Source organism: Eschrichtius robustus, chromosome 18 (genome assembly GCF_028021215.1).
Source record: "Eschrichtius robustus isolate mEscRob2 chromosome 18, mEscRob2.pri, whole genome shotgun sequence".
NCBI classification, from domain to species: domain Eukaryota; kingdom Metazoa; phylum Chordata; class Mammalia; order Artiodactyla; family Eschrichtiidae; genus Eschrichtius; species Eschrichtius robustus.
In genome coordinates this window covers 67,640,090-67,658,728 of record NC_090841.1, presented here as the reverse complement: position 1 = coordinate 67,658,728, position 18,639 = coordinate 67,640,090, and the positions used below count along the sequence as shown (strand labels likewise).

Below are 18,639 nucleotides of genomic sequence, written 5' to 3'. Positions count from 1 at the left end.
TTAAGATTAGAGTGGAAATCAATGAAATGAAAAAAGAGGAAAAATGGTATGTTTCCATAGATTTTCTTACAAACCAAAGCTGGTTCTTTGATAAAATTAAGAAAACATAAACCTTTAGCCAGACTGATCAGAAAAAAGATAAAAGACACAAATTACTAATATAGAAATGAGAGACATGACAGCACAATATCTACAGATATTGAAAGAATAATGAGAAACTATTACAAACAACTTTATGGTAATAAATTCAACACCTTCGATGAAATGGACAAATTACTTAAAAGACACAAACTACCAAAATGCACTCAAAATGAAATAGGTAACCTGAATAGCCCTATAACAATTGAAGAAATTGAATTTAGTTTAAATCTCCAGGCCCAGATAGCTTCTAAATTCTACCAAACTTATATGAATTCTACCCAACATTAAAGAAAAATAGTATCAGTTCTACACAAGCTCTTCCAGAAAATTGACATCACATTACTTTTGCCATATTCTGTTGTTAGAAGGAAGTCACTAGGTCCAGCCACACTCCAGGAGAAATAATTGCACAAAAGAATGAATACTGGGAGGCACGGATCACTGGGAGCCGTATCAGAAACTGCCTACCACAAACCCAGATATCTATCAAAATGAGATTGGATAGAAAGATTGTGGTATATTTACTCAACAGTAAAAAGGAATGAATTATTCATACACATAACAACATCGATGAATCTAAAAACAATTATGCTGATCTAAAGAAGCCAAGCCAAAAATATACATATCACATGATTCTATTTATACAAAATTCTAGAAAATGCAAACCAATCTACATGGACAAAAAACAGTTCGTGTTTGCCCAGGAACTAACTGGCTTAGGTGAATGTAGAAAGGACAGGCAAGAAGGATTGCAAAAAGGCACAAGAAAACTTGAGAGTGATGGATATATTCAGTGAGCTTGATTGTGATCGTTGTGTCACAGGAATATTTGTATGTAAAACTTATCAAACTGTACCCTTTAAATACGAACAGGGAATGGACTGGCATAAGGTTAGACATATATAGATCAATGGTATAGAACTGAGAGTCCAGAAATAAACCCATGCATCTATGGTCACTGGATTTTTGACAAGCATGCCAGGATAATTTAATGGAGAAAGAATAGCTTTTTCAGCAAAGGTGCTGTAACAACAGCATATCCACATGTAAAGAATGGATTGGACCCCTTCCTAACACCATATATAAAAACTAACTCAAAATGGATCAAAGGCCTGAATGTAAGAGGGTAAAGTATAAAACTCCTAGAAAATATTGGTGTACATCTTTGTAACTTTGGATTAGGCAATGGTTTCTTAGATATGAAACAAAAAGTACCAGCAAGTAAAGAAAAAATAGGACTGCATCAAAATTAAAAACTTTGTGCATTAAAGGACACAAGAAAGTGAAAAGACAACCCACAGAATGGGAGAAAATACTTGCAAATCATATATCTGATAAGGGACTAGTATCCAGAACATATAAAGAACTCTTATAATTTAATAACAAAAAGAGAACCAATTTTTAAATGCTCAAAGGATTTTATTTTTGTTTTTGGGTGTGCTGGGTCTTCGTTGCTGCGTGCAGGCTTTCTCTAGTTGCGGTGAGCGGTGGTTTCTCTTGTTGCAGAGCACGGGATCTAGGCGTGCAGGCTTCAGTAGTTGCAGCATGTGGGCTCAGTAGTTGTGGTGTGCAGGCTCAGTAGTTGTGGTACACAGGCTTAGTTGCTCTGCAGCATGTGGGATCTTCCTGGACCAGGGGTCGAACCCGTGTCCCCTGCATTGGCAGGCAGATTCTTATCCACTGCACCACCAAGGAAGTCCTGCTCAAAGGATTTAAATAGATATTTTTCCAAAGAAGATATACAAATGGCCAATAAATACGTGAAAAGATGCTCAGCATCACTGGTCATTAGGAGCTTCAAGTCAAAACTACAGTGAGATACCTCATCATACTCACTGGGATGGCTATAATAAAAAGACAGTAAAAGCTTTGGCAAGGATATGGAGAATTTGGAACCATCATACACTGCTGATGGGAACATAAAATAGTATAATGTAGTGTCTGTGTCTGTGTGTTTCTCCAGCCATGTTTAGTTGCATGGGGGCAGGTGCAGAGTTTGGATTTAACCAGGACTATAATTTTGCTAAGCGAGTACAACTAAATGTGAGAATGGTAAGACAATTGAGAATATATTCAAGGGATTAAATATAATGATTAACCATGGAAATTAAGGAAGGGGAGAGTGAAGACATCGGGGGTAAAGGACAGTGAAATAGTGGTAGGATCAGTTGATTGGAGGTCCCAATGGGGGTCAAAAGATATTGATATCTGAGTACTTGATGGAGTAAGCTGAATATCAAGAGGCTGTCAGAGAGTGGGAGCATGAAATTGAAATTATAGAGGACTTGGCTAGGACATGACCATGGGAGAAAGTGGCTGAGATAAGATGACAGACCAGGTTGTTTAAGGATTTAAAGAATGGATTCCCAGGAAAAGGGTGTTGGAAGAGGGAACAGTTAACTAGCTTTTATTTTTTTTAATTAATAGACTATTTTTTTAGAGCAGTGTTAGATTTACAGGAAAAAATTGAGCAGACAATACAAAGAAGTCTCATATTTCTGGGCTCTCTATTCTGTTCCATTGCTGTATTTGTCTGTTCTTTTGCCATTACCAATCTCTTAATTACTATAGAATTTATATGAAGACTTCAAATTCAGTAGTATCGGTTCTCTGACTTTGTTATTCTTCTTCAACACTGTGTTGGCTATTCTGGGTCTTCTGCCTTTCATATAAACTTGAGAATGAGTTGGTTGATACCCACAAAATAATTTTCTGGGACTTTTATTGGGATTGCGTTGAATCTATAAATTGAGTTGGGAAGAATTGACATCTTAACAGTATTAAGTCTATCTGTGAACATGAAATATCTCTCCATTTATATAGATGTTCCTAGATTTCTTTCATCAGAATTTTATAGTTTTCCTCATGTAGAGGAACATATTTTGTTAGATTTTTTTACCTAGGTTTATTTGGGGTTTTTTGTTTTTTTGTTTTTGGGGGGGGGTTTTTTTGGTGCTAATGTAAAATGATGGTGTGCTTTTAATTTCAAATTCCAATTGTTCGTTGCTGGTATATAGCAATTGACCTTTGTATGTTAACCTTGTATCCTGAAACCTTGCTATCATTGCTTATTAGTTCCAGGAGTTTTTTTTTTTTTTTACTGATTCTTAGGATTTTCTGCATAAACAATTCTGTCATCCTCAAAGAAAGACAGTTTTATTGCTTCCTTTCCAATCTTTATACCGTTTATTTCATTTTCCTGTCTTGCTGCATTGGCTAGAACTTCCAGTATGATGATTAATAGGAGTGTTGAAAGAAGAACCCTAGAATTATGAATCTTGGAACTTAGATGGGACAGCTAACACAAGTACTGCTGGTGCCCTCCGGGCGAGAGAGGAAACATGCCCTTTTCTCTGGAATGTAAACAAATATTCTCTGGGAAGGGCTCTGCAACCCCTGGCATATATAAGCAGGTATCTCTGGGAAAGATGTCTCTAAATCTCTGCAGAGATCTCTGTCTTTAACTTACTAGGCTCATTTGCCATTTAAACATCATTTTACCCAGGTGCCAGCAATCTTTGCTTAGAAAGCTCTGATTATGCAGAAATGTGAAAATATTTGTGGCGCATAGTTTGCTGATAGGGAAATGAAAAGTCACCTCAGAATCTGGGGAGTGTGGTGGTGACTACATAAACAGTAATAGCAGACACGGTACAAGTGATTAATCCTGCTGTTTCGAGGCAGATAAGAGGTAGAGAGGGCATGTGGAATGGTGGGTTTCTGGGCCTCTCTCTCCACCTCGGATGCTAGGGGTGAAGCCCAGGGCAGGTGTGGTCTTTGTTCCAGTGCACAGGTTCATTCATGACACAAGACTATTGGGTCAAATTAAGTATTTAAAGCTTCAAAATATAGACACACCTCAGATTTACATGTTTTTTTAGGATCTTTTTAAAATCTAAATGATATCTTCAACTTCTTTCACTCTGACTCTAATTTCTATACCTCTATGTTTAAATCATTCTTTTTTTCTGTAGGATCTTCCCAATAATATGATTTACCAAGTTGCCATTAAGTCTCTTCCCCAAGACTGGTTGTGGTGTGAAACCTGGTGTGATGATGAATCCAAACAAAGAGCCAAAACAATTGATCTGGTGAGCGTTTGCATTTTCCTTTGTATAAGCAGATATGAAAATGTTCCAATAGAAATATTTTCTGTTTTACAAATGGAATGGCACACCTAGGGCACCCTGCTGCTCAGGCTGTTATTTACTGTTATATTTACCTAGGTTGGCAAGTATAGGGCTGTGTTGGGGGCCCCCAAGACCACCCCCAGGTTTGATGATTCAATAAGAGGACTCATAGGACTCAGAATCATGGCTGTGAAGATATTACAGTGACAGAATGCAAAGCAAAATCAGTAAAAGGAAAAGGCGCATGGGGTGAAGTCCAGAGAAAACCAGGTTTAAGCTTCCAAGGGTCCTCTCCCTGTGAAGTTACCCAGGACAACCCTAATTCCTTAAGCTACAAGAAGTACAACAACCGATGTGAAATGTGGTCTATCAGGGCCGCTTACCAGAAACCCAATGCCCAGGATTCTTATTGGGGGCCTGGTCATGGCAAGCACCCCCTCTGCCTGGCACGTGCCAAAATTCCCGACATCCAGAAGGAAGGCAGGTGGTCAGCATAAACCACATGTTTGCACAGTTTAGGCACAGTGAGCCATTCTTAGCAGGGAATGTTGGGAACACTCCTGAAACCCAAGTTCCCAGGTGCCAGCCAAGGGCCAACCTTGCAAGCATGGGCCTAAGAGTAGCGGTCTCAGGCCTGCTGTGTTCATTCTTTTCTGCACAAAGCCTTTTGAAAGAAAGGCCATGAGCTGGCTGAAATGTTTATGGATTGACTATCATCTTAACATGTCATAAGTTTAGTTTCCCTGCCAATAATTTTCCCAAATAAAGCCAACCAAAATAACTCTGGCTACTTAAATTATCCTATACATGTCTATTTTTCTTCATTATTTTTGAGAAGTTTTTTTCTTAGATTTTCATTTTAAGCAGTTTATGCTACACAGTTTAAATCTAGACATGAAGTATTTTAAACTAACTTATTTATTATCCAGCTGTCTAGACATTATATTCCAATACTATATATTGTCTTTAATAGTACAAGATATTATTCTTTTTCTGACCATATTGTTTTTATGTGCTAAAAGTATAGAATTGTTTAGAAGATCTTCACTGAAGAGCAGACTGTCAAAATATTAAAACTCATAGTTTTGAACAAAATAAGACAGGGCAATAAAATATAGGGATGTTTTTCCATATATGTATAGAAATGTATAGAAAGAAAGTAGCGTGCCAAAATGTTAGATTGCAATCATAGGGGATAGAATGTAGCAGAAACAAGATGGCACTGGTAAGAAGAAAGCGAGGGAAATTTCTGAAGAGAGGTCAAGAACATTACTGAACATAACATAAAATGTTAAGGTTATGTTGTATAAGGTGGTGACTCATATGTTAGTGACATAAGGTCTCCTTGGGATCTTTAGTACTTAGATTAACATGAGCTACTCTGACAAATGCCCAGATTTCCATGGTTTCACATACACCCAGGTTCAGACCTGAGTGGGTGTCCTGTCAGTGAGTAGCTTCCCTGTACATCACAACTCAGGGACCAGTCTCCATCCATCTTGTGACCTCTTCGTCCTCTAGGGTCCTGTCATCATCTGTGTCCATCTGGAGCTGATCCATCCAGTATGGCAGCCACATGCCACATGCAGCCATAGAGTACTTAAAATGTTGCCAGTGTAAGTTGAGACATGCCGTAAGGTATAAAACACATCGGATTTTGAAGACTCAGTACAACAAAAAGAATGTAAAAATATCTCATTACTAATTTTTATATTGATTACATTTTGATAACATTTTGGAAATATTGGGTTAAATAAAATATAGTATTAAAACTTATTTCACCCGTTCCTTTTACATTTTTATATGTGGCTGCTAGGAAATGTAAAGCTGTGTGTGTGGTTTCCATCATATTTCTGTTGGATAGTATTGATCTGGAGGGAAAGGAGAAAGGAGTGTGGAGAATGCACCCTGCTCCTAAAGGCCTTGGCCCCGTGGTAGGAATTGGTCGTGTGGCCACATCCAGTTGTAAGAGGAGCTAAGGATCGTCATTCCTCGATGGGCAGCCACTTCCTAGCAATAGGTCTACATAGAAGAGGAAGGATGGGTGACATAAATTTTGGTGGACAACATCGTCTCTCCCACAGAAACATGTAAAATAAAAATGGAAGAACATGCTATTTTTGGTCATCTTCTTGGGGAAAAAGTTAACAAGAAAAATCCAAGGAAATGGCCTAATGGAGAGGAAAAAGCATGATTCCTGGTATTGAAGGTGAGGATGAGAGTGTCTGTGAATGTCATGACACTGTCTCAACTCCCTTTCAATCAGGGTTTCTCAGCTGGGGCATTATTTTCATCTGGGACCAACTAATTCCTTGTTGTGGAGGCGGACCTGTGCGCCGTACAGGAGGGTGTTTAGCAGCGTCCCTGGCCTCCACCCACTAGGTGGCCGTAGCCCCCCCTGCGAGGGGGGGCTACCAAGCCCGCGAGCCACAACTACTGAAGCCCGCGCGTCTAGAGCCTTTGCTCCACAACAAGAGAAACCACCGCAGTGAGAAGCCCACGCACTGCAACAAAAACCCAACGCAGCCATAAATAAATAAATAAGACAACAGGCTTATGGTTCATAACTTAGCTCTCCCATAAGGCATGAAGGATGAAGGGGAAAGCAAGTTGGGGCAACTATAAGAAAACGCCATGTAGAAGTGAGCTTCAGGACACATTCTTTGGTAGTGCTTCGTGAAGAGCAGACAGGATGCTTGTGTAACTTTGTGAAGTTTATGCTCCTCCCGTAGTCTTTCCTGTCTCAGTCAATGGCATCTCCATTCTTTACGTTGCTCAAGCCAAAGACACTAGGATCATATTTGATGCCTCTCTTTTCTCACAATTCACATCCAGCCCATGAGCAAGTCTTGTTGGCGGTACCTTCAAATACATCCAGAGTCAGAACCTTCTTAAACGCCTCCTCTACTTTTTGCCTTTTAACCTTGATTTAATTTCCCAAGAAACTCTATAATAGGACCAACTGCTAATTAAAATTGATCAAATATTAGAAGAACTGTGGAGATGATCTTGTTCTAATTTCGTCCTTTGCAGATGAAAAAAACTAAGATTCTGCCACTGCCCACGCCCCTGCCACCACACACACACACAGTTTAGTGACTAGGTCTTACTACTAGTAAGTGTGGACCGTCCAAGCCTTACTACCAGTAAGTGTGGACCATCCAAGCCTTACTACCAGTAGGTGTGGACCGTCCAAGCCTTACTACCAGTAGGTGTGGACCGTCCAAGCCTTACTGCCAGTTAAGTTTGGACCGTCCAAACCTTACTACCAGTAGGTGTGGACCGTCCAAGCCTTACTACCAGTAGGTGTGGACCGTCCAAGCCTTACTACCAGTAGGTGTGGACCGTCCAAGCCTTACTACCAGTAGGTGTGGACCGTCCAGGCCTTACTACCAGTAGGTGTGGACCATCCAAGCCTTACTGCCAGTTAAGTTTGGACCATCCAAGCCTTACTACCAGTAGGTGTGGACCATCCAAGCCTTACTGCCAGTAGGTGTGGACCGTCCAAGCCTTACTACCAGTAGGTGTGGACCGTCCAGGCCTTACTACCAGTAGGTGTGGACCATCCAAGCCTTACTGCCAGTTAAGTTTGGACCATCCAAGCCTTACTACCAGTAGGTGTGGACCATCCAAGCCTTACTGCCAGTAGGTGTGGACCGTCCAAGCCTTACTACCAGTAGGTGTGGACCGTCCAAGCCTTACTACCAGTAGGTGTGGACCGTCCAAGCCTTACTACCAGTAGGTGTGGACCGTCCAAGCCTTACTGCCAGTTAAGTTTGGACCGTCCAAACCTTACTGCCAGTAGGTGTGGACCGTCCAAGCCTTACTACCAGTAGGTGTGGACCGTCCAAGCCTTACTACCAGTAGGTGTGGACCGTCCAAGCCTTACTACCAGTAGGTGTGGACCGTCCAAGCCTTACTACCAGTAGGTGTGGACCGTCCAAGCCTTACTGCCAGTTAAGTTTGGACCGTCCAAACCTTACTGCCAGTAGGTGTGGACCGTCCAAGCCTTACTACCAGTAGGTGTGGACCGTCCAAGCCTTACTACCAGTAGGTGTGGACCGTCCAAGCCTTACTACCAGTAGGTGTGGACCGTCCAAGCCTTACTGCCAGTAGGTGTGGACCGTCCAAGCCTTACTGCCAGTAGGTGTGGACCGTCCAAGCCTTACTGCCAGTAGGTGTGGACCGTCCAAGCCTTACTGCCAGTAGGTGTGGACCGTCCCAGCCTTACTACTAGTAAAAATTGGAACCATGAGGACTGAGGATCCACGTCCATTGTGTTTCCGCTGTGCCTATTAAGCAGGCTAGTTAAATATTTTTAAGGTGTGGAGATTTATGAGCTACTCTGAATTTCACAACTGTCAGTATTTTGACAAATGAGTTCCAGTTAACTGATTTTTAATATCACAACTGCTAATGAGAACAGAGGCATGTGAAAGAGGATGAATGCTTTTGCCAAAGAAACTCAAGACCTTTCTAAAGGCTGATAAATAGTTTTGTGTATGGAAAACATAAAGTATATAAAACCAGGTTTTAGTCTGAAGAAAAGGCAATCAAATATTTATTAATATAGTCTTCTTTGTTCTTTTACAGGATGGTCATATAATTGGATGTTTTGTGCAAACATTTTACAGAATTGTTTGACAGACTTCTTATGAACCATCAAAAAGTCTTTAAACAATTTTTGTTTAAAGTTCTGATTGAGGTGTTTGCATTAAACACTTACTGCTTACATAAACTATGATTTGTCATTTCACTTGATCCTTTCTCTATTAAACTAATTCCGGTATTTCAAGTACTTAGTACCTAGGGCCCTGCTTTTTATAAAATGCATTTTGTTTGCTCTAGTGACATAGCAGTGTCCTCAAGTATTTCCTTTATGTTTCCTCGAATATGGTTTTTTATTAACAAAGCTTGATTTAAACTTTCAGTGCAATAACCCCAAAACAAAAGAACCTAAACTAAAAGCTGCTGCCAGGATTGTCCCAGAATGGGTGGCGTATGATACTGAGATACGACAACTATTAGATCACCTTGAAAACAAGAAGAAAAATGCAAGTAAGTTATTCTGCAGTGGTGTAGGAACCATATGTTGCATTAGTGAAATTAGAATAGATTACAGACTCAGTGAAGTTATCAAATGATTAGGTCAGAATTTCTTTACCAAAGTCCGTGACTTGATTACAAATTTCATTTTTATGTGGACTAAGCTCACAAATTTAAAACATGGATAGAGAATCTGTTCCCCCATGGATATGGCTTCAGATCATCGCATAGATAGGCAGTATAGTATTAACCTCCTGACATAAGGTAGAGGTGAGAAAAGTAAAAGAAACCCTTGTCTTTAAGACACACTGAATTTCCTAAATATGAAAATCCAAGCCCTGAAGTTTAATAAAAGCCTTACATAGCTAACTAAAATATTACCTCCTGTCTCCTAAATTAATCTGGTACATGGTATAGGTTTCCCCATGAAAAGCTGGTTCCTGGATCTAGTAGCCTTAGTTATGACTAGAGGGTGATTTGGATTAATTTGTTTCCATTTCTTAGATTTAAAAAACTGAAAAGAAAAAAAAAAAGTAAAATAAAAAACTGAGGTTACCTTAGCATTTCATCACCCTACATAAATCCTCAACACCAATAAATATGTGTTGAATATTCTTTTGAAGCTGACATAAACTTCTTGATTCCTTCATAATTCCCTTTCCTGGTCAGTGCCTGTCTCTATTGTCCTTTGCTCTTTTTTAAAAGTAGTACTGAGCTTCTATTGTGTTCCAGTCAGCATGTTAGAGACTTTCACAGGTTAGACTAGTTAATCCTCACAATAATTCTTTCTAGTAGTTCAGAATATAATTCTTATTTTCCTCAGCTTTGCTTTTTAGGGAGGCTGAAATGATTATATATAAACTTTCTCATATAAGCATGAAATTGTTTCATCTCGACTCTGTTTTCCTTAACAAAATCAGTGTGTGTTGTCTGAGAAGTTCAGTATTTAAAACACACCCAAGCATTTTTAATAATGTAGTATAAAGGTGCCACTTCAATTCAGAAGAAGAAAGATTATTCTCTGAAGTGGTGTAACTGTTTTCAAAGGGAGAGAAGGAAAGAAGGCAAAAAATGAAGAAAGAAAGGAAAATTCACATAATTACCTCACAAGCAATTTTAAATGTATAAAACATTGAGATGAAATGTTTCTCTTATCAAATTGGAAAGAGTTAAAGGATTAATAAGACCCAGCATTAGCAAGGGTATTGACAACTAAGCACTCTCGTACATATAGTAGCTGTATAAATTAAGGAAATTTTATAATATGCATAAAAAATTAAAATATATGCCCTTTGACCCAGCAATTCACAAGAAACATTTAAATGAGAAAAATTATGCATATACATACATATGTTTGTTACAGCATTGTTTTTAATAATGAAATAGAATCTATCCATCAATAGAGGATCGATTGCATAAACACTGATGTATACAAACAGTGAAATATAATGTAGCCTTTCAAGAGAATTGAGATAGGTTTGTGCTGACAGCAAATTTTTAAGTTAAAAAATAGGTTATAGAATATTTATAATGTTATTGACCCATATCTAAATTAAAGAAAAATTGCATGTGTGTGTATATATGTTTTTGTATGGTTATATGTATAAATAACAAGTTTTACAAAAGAGATTTTTGGGTTTTTTGCTTAATTTTTAATTACAAATTTAAGACATGTTCATTATAAACATTAAAACCATTGTATATTCTATATACTTCCACACTTGGAAGTATTAATGTACAGAATAAAATCAGAAGCCCTCTTTTACTTAAACCCAGAGGCAACCATTTTTTTATAAATTTTTTATTTTATATTGGGGTATAGCTGATTAACAATGTTGTGATAGTTCAGGTGCACAGCAAAGGGACTCAGCCATACATATACGTGTATCCATTCTCCCCCAAACTCCCCTCCCATCCAGGCTGCCACATAACATTGAGCAGAGTCCCTTGTGCTATACAGTAGGTCCTTGTTGGTTATCCATTTTAACTGTAGCAGTGTGTACATGTCGATCCCATACTCCCTAAATAAAGGCAGGCATTTTTTAAGGCTATGATAGATCTTCTTTTATAAAATTTTCATTTCTCTTGTTGTAAATTGTATTAGTTTGCTGGGGTTGCTGTAACATAGTACCACAACCTAGGTGGCTTAAGCAAAAGTCATTTTTGTCTCACAATTCTGGAAGCTAGAAGTCCAAGATCAAAGTGTAGTCAGGGTTATCTCCTTCTGAGGACTGTGAGGGAAGGATCTGTTCCAGGCCTCTCTCCTTGACTTGTAAATGGCTGTCTTCTTCCTATGCCTCTTCACATTGTCTCCCCTCTGTACATGTTTGTGTCCAAATTTCCTTGTCCTCTAAGGACACCAGTCATGTTGGAGTAGGGTCCACCCTAATGACCTCATTTTAACTTGAATACCTCTGCATAGACCCTGTCTCCAAATAAGGTCACACTCTGAGGTACTGGAGGTTAGGACTCCAACATATGAATTTTGAGGGGAAAATAATTCAACCCATAACTTGAATGGAATTTGAGAATCGTATCATATGTTTAAGGGCCATTTGTATTTCTTCTGATTTTCAACTGTTCTTGTCCTTTGCCTGTTTTTTTCTGGAGCATTGCTGCCCAACACTGGGAAAAATTAATAATCTTTATTCCACATATTTGTGTTGTCACCTTTAGCATGTGCTAAATTCCTGTATTATGTATGTCTCATTTGGCGCTTCTTTTCCTGTTCCATTGGTCTCTGTCTCTACGTGTATCTACTACACACTACTTTAATCATTGAATAGTTATAGTCGTTTATAGTGTGTTTAAATATCCAGTAGGGCTCATCGCTCTTTGTTGTTGTATTCCTGGGTGTTCTTGTCTGCTTATTTGTCCGTACAAGCTTTAGAATCAGCTTATCTAGTTCCAAAAAGTTTTCTGTTGTTTTTTCTTTTTCCTTTTGTGGTAGAGGAAGGATTATATTAAATTTATTAGTTAACTTAGAGATTACTGACATCTTCATGAAAACTATTCTATCTAGGAACATGTTGTGTCTTTCTATATGTTCAGGTCCAGTTTTATGTTTGTCAAGAGTTACAACATTTTAATCATATAGGTTTTATACATATATTTTAAAGCTTACTGCTAGATATTTTATCTTTTGTTACTATTAAAAATGGAATTTTCTCTGCCAGTATATCTTCTTACTGGTGGTAGCTTGTCCATAGAAGGACTGCTATTTTCCTTATATGAATTTTTATTTCCTATGATCATATTGAATTCTCATATTGTTTATAGTAATGTTTCAGTTGATTCTCTTGAGTTTTTCCAGGAATATGTACATCTTACCTGCAACCAAAGCTGGTTTTTCCTCTTCCTTTCTAATCCTTTTACCCTCACATTGCTTTTTCTTGTCTAATTGTTTTGGCTTATATATCTAATACAATATTAAATAGCAGTGGTAGTGGTAGGCATCTTTTCTTTTTCTCACATTGCCTAGCCAGCCTCCTGTGTTCCCCCTTAAGTAAGATAATAGCTTTGGACTAAAGCTATTTTTTCATGTATTTTTATCACTTTGAGGAAATATCCATTGATTTTTAGTTTAATAAGTGTTTTTATCAAAATGGGTTGTATTTTATCAACTGCTTCTTCAAAAGTAGAGGTTACTATATGATTTTTTTACTTGGATATATCGGTATGATAAACTATATTAATAGATTTTCTAATATTGAATCATTATTCCTAATATTGAATCATCCTTGTATTCCTAGAATAAATTCTACTTGGTCATGACCTATTTTTCCTTTTTTTTCCATTTTTTAAATGAGATACAGTTGACATATAACACTATATTAGCTCCAGGTGTACAACATAATGATTTGATACTTGTAAATATTGCAAAATAATCACCACAATAAGGTTAATTAACATTCATTACCATACATAGTTAAGAAGTTTTTTTCTTGTGATAAGAACTTTTAAGATCTCTCTTAGCAACTTTCAAGTATACTAGACAGTATTATTAACTTCAGTCACTATGCTGTACATTACATCCCTATGACTAATTTATTTTATAACTGGAAGTTGGTACCTTTTAACCCCCTTCACCCATTTCATCCATCCCCCATCCCCACCTCTGGCAACCACCAACCTGTTCTCTGTTGCTGTGAGCTTGGTTGATTGCTTTTGTTTTTGTTTTTAGGTTCCACGTAAAAGTGATATCTTATAGCATTTGTCTTTCTTTGTGTGACTTAATTCCCTTAGTGTAATACTCTCAAGGTCCATCCATGGTATCGCATATGACAGGACTTCCTTCTTTTTTATGGCTGAATAATATTTCAGTGTGTGTGTGTGTGTGTGTGTGTATACCACATTTTCTTTATCCATTCATTTATTGGTGGATGCTTAGGTTGCTTCCATATCTTGGCTACTGTAAATAATGCTGCAGTGAACATGGAAGTACATATATCTTTTTGAATTAGGGTTTTTTTTATTTGTTTTCTTCAGGTAAATACTCAAAAGTGCAATTGCTGGATCATATGGCAGTTCAATTTTTAATTTTGTGAGGAAGCATCACATTGATTTCCATAGTGGCTGCACCAATTTACATTTCCACTCACAGTGTACAAGGGTTCCCTTTTATCCACATTCCTTGCCAACACTTATGTTATTTTTTGTCTTTTTGATAGTAGACATTCTAACAGGTATGAGGTGATATCTTGTGGTTTTGATTTGCATTTCCCTAATTATTAGTGACATTGGAACCTTTTCATGTACCTGTTGGCTATCTGTATATTTTCTTTAGAAAAATATCTATTCAGATCCGTTGCCCAGTTTTTAATCAGATTGTTTGTTTTTCTGCTATTGAGTTTTAGGAGTTCTATATAAATTTTGGATAACAACCCCTTAACAGATATATAATTTACAAATATTTTCTACCCTTCCATAGGTTGCCTTTTTATTTTTTGGTGGTTTCCCTTGCTGTGCAGCTTTTTAATTTGATGTAATCCCATTTATTTACTTTAGCTTTTGTTGCCTTTGCTTTTGATGTCAAATCTAAAAAATCATTGCCTAGACCAGTGTCAGGGAGGTCATCACCTTTGTTTTCTTCTAGGAGTTTTATGGTTTCAGGTCTTCTGTTCAAATTTTTAATCCATTTTGAGTTAATTTTTGTACATGGTGTAAGACAGCAGTCAAGTTGTATTCTTTTGCATGTGGCTGTCCAGTTTTCTCAGCACCATTTATTGAAGAAACTGTCCTTTTCCCATTGCATGTTCTTGGCTCCTTTGTCATAAACTAATATATATATATATATATATATATATATATAAAATATGTTTATATATATATATATATATGTTTATTTCTGGGCTCCCTCTTCTGTTCCATTGATCTGTTTGTCTCTTTTTATGCCAGAGCCATACTTTGATGCTTTGATTACTGTGATATAGCTTGAAATGATGTGTGATGCCTCCATCTTTGTTCTTCTTTCTCAAGATTGCTTTAGCCATTCAGCCTTTTGTGGTTCCATACAAATTTTAGGATTCTGTGTTCTGTATCTGTGAAAAATATCATTGGATTTTGATAGGGATTTTATTGAATCTGTAGATTGCTTTGAGTAATATGGACATTTTAATAATATTGATTCTTCAAACCCACAAGCACAGAATATCTTTCCATTTATTTTGTGTCTTCAGTTTCTTTCATCAGTGCCTTACAGTTTTCAGTGTATAGGTCTTTCACCCACTTGGTTAAATATATTTCTCCTTGGTTAAATTGGTCTTAATGCAATTGTAAATGGGATTGTTTCCTTAATTTCTTTTTCTGATACCTAGCTGTTAGTGTGTAAAAACACAACAGATTTCTGTACATTGATTTTGTATCCTGCAACTTTACTGAATTTGTTTCCTAGTTCAAAACTTTTGGTGGAGTCTTTTGGTTTTTCTGTATATAATATCATATATATCATCTGCAAATAGTGACAGTTTTACTTCTTCTCCCATCTGAATGCTTTTTTATTTCTTTTCCTTGCCTAATTGCTCTGGCTAGGACTTTCAATACTATGTTGAATAAAAGGGGTGAGAGTGGACATCCTTGCCTTTTTACTGATCTCAGAGGAAAAGCTCTCTGCTTTGAGTATGATGTTATCTGTGGGTTTGTCATATATGGCCTTTATTATGTTGAGGTATGTTTCATCTGTACCTACTTTGTGGAGAGTTTTTATCATAAACGGATGTTGAATTTTGTCAAACACTTTTTCTGCATCTATTGAGATGATCATATGATATGTATCCTTCATTTTGTTAATGTGGCGTATCACATTGATTGATTTGTGGATGTTGAACCATCCTTGCATCCCTGGAATAAATCCCACTTGATCATGGTGGATGTTTCTTTCAATGTATTGTTGAATTTGGTTTGCTAATACTTTGTTGAGAATTTTTGCATCTGTGTTCATCAGGGATATTGGCCTGTAATTTAATTTTCTCAGGGTGTCATTGTCTGATTTTGTTATCAGGGTAATACTGGCCTTGTAAAAATGAGTTTGGGAGTGTTCCCACCCCTTATAGTTTTTGGAAGAGCTTGAGAGGGATTAGTATTAATTCTTCTTTAAATGTTTAGTAGAATTCACCAGTGAAGCCATCTCATCCTGGGCTTTTGTTTATTGGGAGGTTTTTGATTACTGATTCAGTCTCCTTACTAGTAATTGGTCTGTTCAGATTTTCTGTCTCCTCATGATTCAGTCTTGGTAGATTGTAAGTGTCTAGAGATTTATCCATTTCTTTTTAGTTGTCCAATTTGTTGGCATGTAATTGATCATAGTAGTCTCTTATGATCTTTGTATTTCTGTTTTTAATATTTTATTTTTATATTCCCTAATCTCCCCTCTGTGTTCTGTGAAACTTTTTTACTTTATCTTCAATCCTTCTATTGATCTTTCTTTTTAAGAGGGCAATCACATTTTTTTTTTAACATCTTTATTGGAGTGTACTTGCTTTACAATGGTGTGTTAGTTTCTGCTTTATAACAAAGTGAATCAGCTATACATATACATATATCCCCATATCTCCTCCCTCTTGTGTCTCCCTCCCACCCTCCCTATCCCACCCCTCTAGGTGGTCACAAAGCACCGAGCTGATCTCCCTGTGCTATGTGGCTGCTTCTAAGAGGGCAGTCACATTTTAATTTCCAGCGAATCTTTCTTTTCCTGCTTGTTTTCTTTTAATTTCAATTTGTTCTTGTTCTGTGGCTTTATTGACTTTTCAGATATCTCTGGAAAGCATTAATTATAATTTTTTTAAGAGTCTCTTTGGTTCTCTTGGTTATCTTTGTTTCCTTTGGTTGAATCATTTGTGTGTTCATCTTGGTCCTTTTTTCTTTTACTGTTGATTATCTTCAAACGCCTGGAGATTCTTGTCTGTTAGTGTACATTTAAGAATAAAAAATGAGATTAATCAATATACATAGCTGGCTTGAGTTTCCTCTGTGATGGTGTAAAGGTGTTTGTTTCTCCAATAGGCTTCTTCCCTGAATGGGGGTGGTTCATTGGTAACTTCAGGTGTATTAGCACGGTGTAGAACTGGCAGGCTTCTCTCTAGATCTGTGGGCCTGGAACAGAACAAGCCCATCCCACACACCAGCCTGGCCAAAAGTCACAAAGAGGGGACTTCACTCAAGAGCATCAATACCTATACAAAAATCTCTCCCTCTCTCTCTCTCTCTCTCTCGCTTTCTCTCTTTCTTTATCTTTCTCTCAATAAGCTGTTCAATTTTTAGCCTTCCACTTTTTATCTTGGAATAAACACCAGGCTGTCAGTTTCTTTCTGCAATGCAGAAGAAGGAATGAGAGTGGAGAGCTGATGTGCACAGATTTTCCATACAGTCCTTCAGTTAATTGCTTCACTGGGTGATGTACTCCCCACCAGTGTTTTCTGTTAGGAGGCTTTCCCAGGCTTCTCTGTCAAGAAAATCAACTCATCACCTCAGCTGTGTATTCTGTTTTCCGTGTTTAGAAGTTCGTTGATAACTCTGCTCCGGTGTTGTCTCATGACCACTTCTCCCATTGTCCTTATTGCTATTCCCGCTTATGTTTCCTATCTTTCCAGTGGAGTTCAGTGGAGAGAGATAGTCTGCCATCTTGAATTATGGAACAGGATCCATGTAAACTGTATATTAGTTAATTTCTGCCTGAAAACATCTTGAATTTTCAGTGTTCTTAAATCAGTACGTGACGGCTCAATGATGCAGAAGGTGAAGAAACCATTTTGATCTCTAAGGGTCTTCACTAGTACTGATTCTCACATTTGTATAGTATTTGTGTCTCTGTTTGAATGCTCTGTCCTCGCATCTTAGACGAGGACCGTATATGTCTTCTGCTTTTCGTTGTTCCATCACATTAATAACAGGATACTTTGTACGTGGTGAGTAATCTGTTAGTGCTGTTCAAGGCCTCTATTGCCAGGCAGGGTGCTAGGTCCCGAAGATAACAAAGATAAATAAGGTATGGTCCTTGTTCTCATAGACTCATGGGAACTTGCTTCTGGGTGGGTAAAGAGGCAAGTAGCTATGATACAATGTAATAGATCCCATAACATACAAAGAGCTATTCTTACGGCACATAATGAAGCAAGTAGGTACTAAACTAACAAACAAGAGGCTCCTCGGGGAGCACCTATGCTTTTTATTATATTAATTCATACCTCAGTCAGGTTTACGCTAATGTGATGTTTGAGATTTCAGGAGCTAAATAAACTTTCCTCCCCTACAGTTTTGACACATGATGAACTCTAGCATGGGCCTGTGTAAGAAGATGAGAAAGTATGACAAGAAATCTGCCACCTGCTGGGGAAATGTGGAACTACTGCTAAGACTTTTGAAAGTTTCATTAAGGATCAGTGATATATTCTTCAATTTAAATTATATTATTTAAAAATACATGTGTTTAATGTATTGAATAAGTTTAAGTTATATAAGAAATGACCCTTGAGTATTTAAAACTAGATTGTTCCTCTTTCCTGATTGCTTAAAACACTGCGTTTTCACCAGTTAAAGTGATAATTTTGCCAGATAACCAAGTAGAAGAACATATCTGACTGGCTGGTCCTCATGGGGAATTAGCAAACCATCTACATGTTTGGATATTCCAGCTCTATGTGCATCCATATTTCTTCATTCAAAAGATGCTTTTAAATTAGAGAAATCTATTTTGTGTCTTTTCTTCTGAGAAAGAAGAAGGACTCATGGTTATCTCCCAATAATTTTTTTTTAAAGTAAGCCCATTTATACCTTAACTGTTGTTTTAAAATGGAAGTAGTGTCACACTGTAATTACTTATTTTGTT

General features: G+C 37.4%; 1 protein-coding gene across 2 annotated transcripts in view; it reads left to right on the top strand.

Moving 5' to 3' along the window:
• Positions 1 to 18,639, top strand: part of UGGT2 (UDP-glucose glycoprotein glucosyltransferase 2) — a 169,068-nt gene extending 150,429 nt beyond the window's left edge. Inside the window, exons 37-39 of one of the 2 annotated variants that reach the window (XM_068526718.1) lie at positions 4,116 to 4,232; positions 9,203 to 9,329; positions 18,067 to 18,639. In XM_068526718.1, the coding sequence (XP_068382819.1) occupies positions 4,116 to 4,232; positions 9,203 to 9,329; positions 18,067 to 18,089 (267 nt within the window). In that variant the 3' untranslated portion in view covers positions 18,090 to 18,639. Of the gene's footprint in view, positions 1 to 4,115; positions 4,233 to 5,792; positions 5,952 to 9,202; positions 9,330 to 18,066 lie in introns of those variants that run through there. The other variant, XM_068526719.1, reaches the window with a different exon arrangement.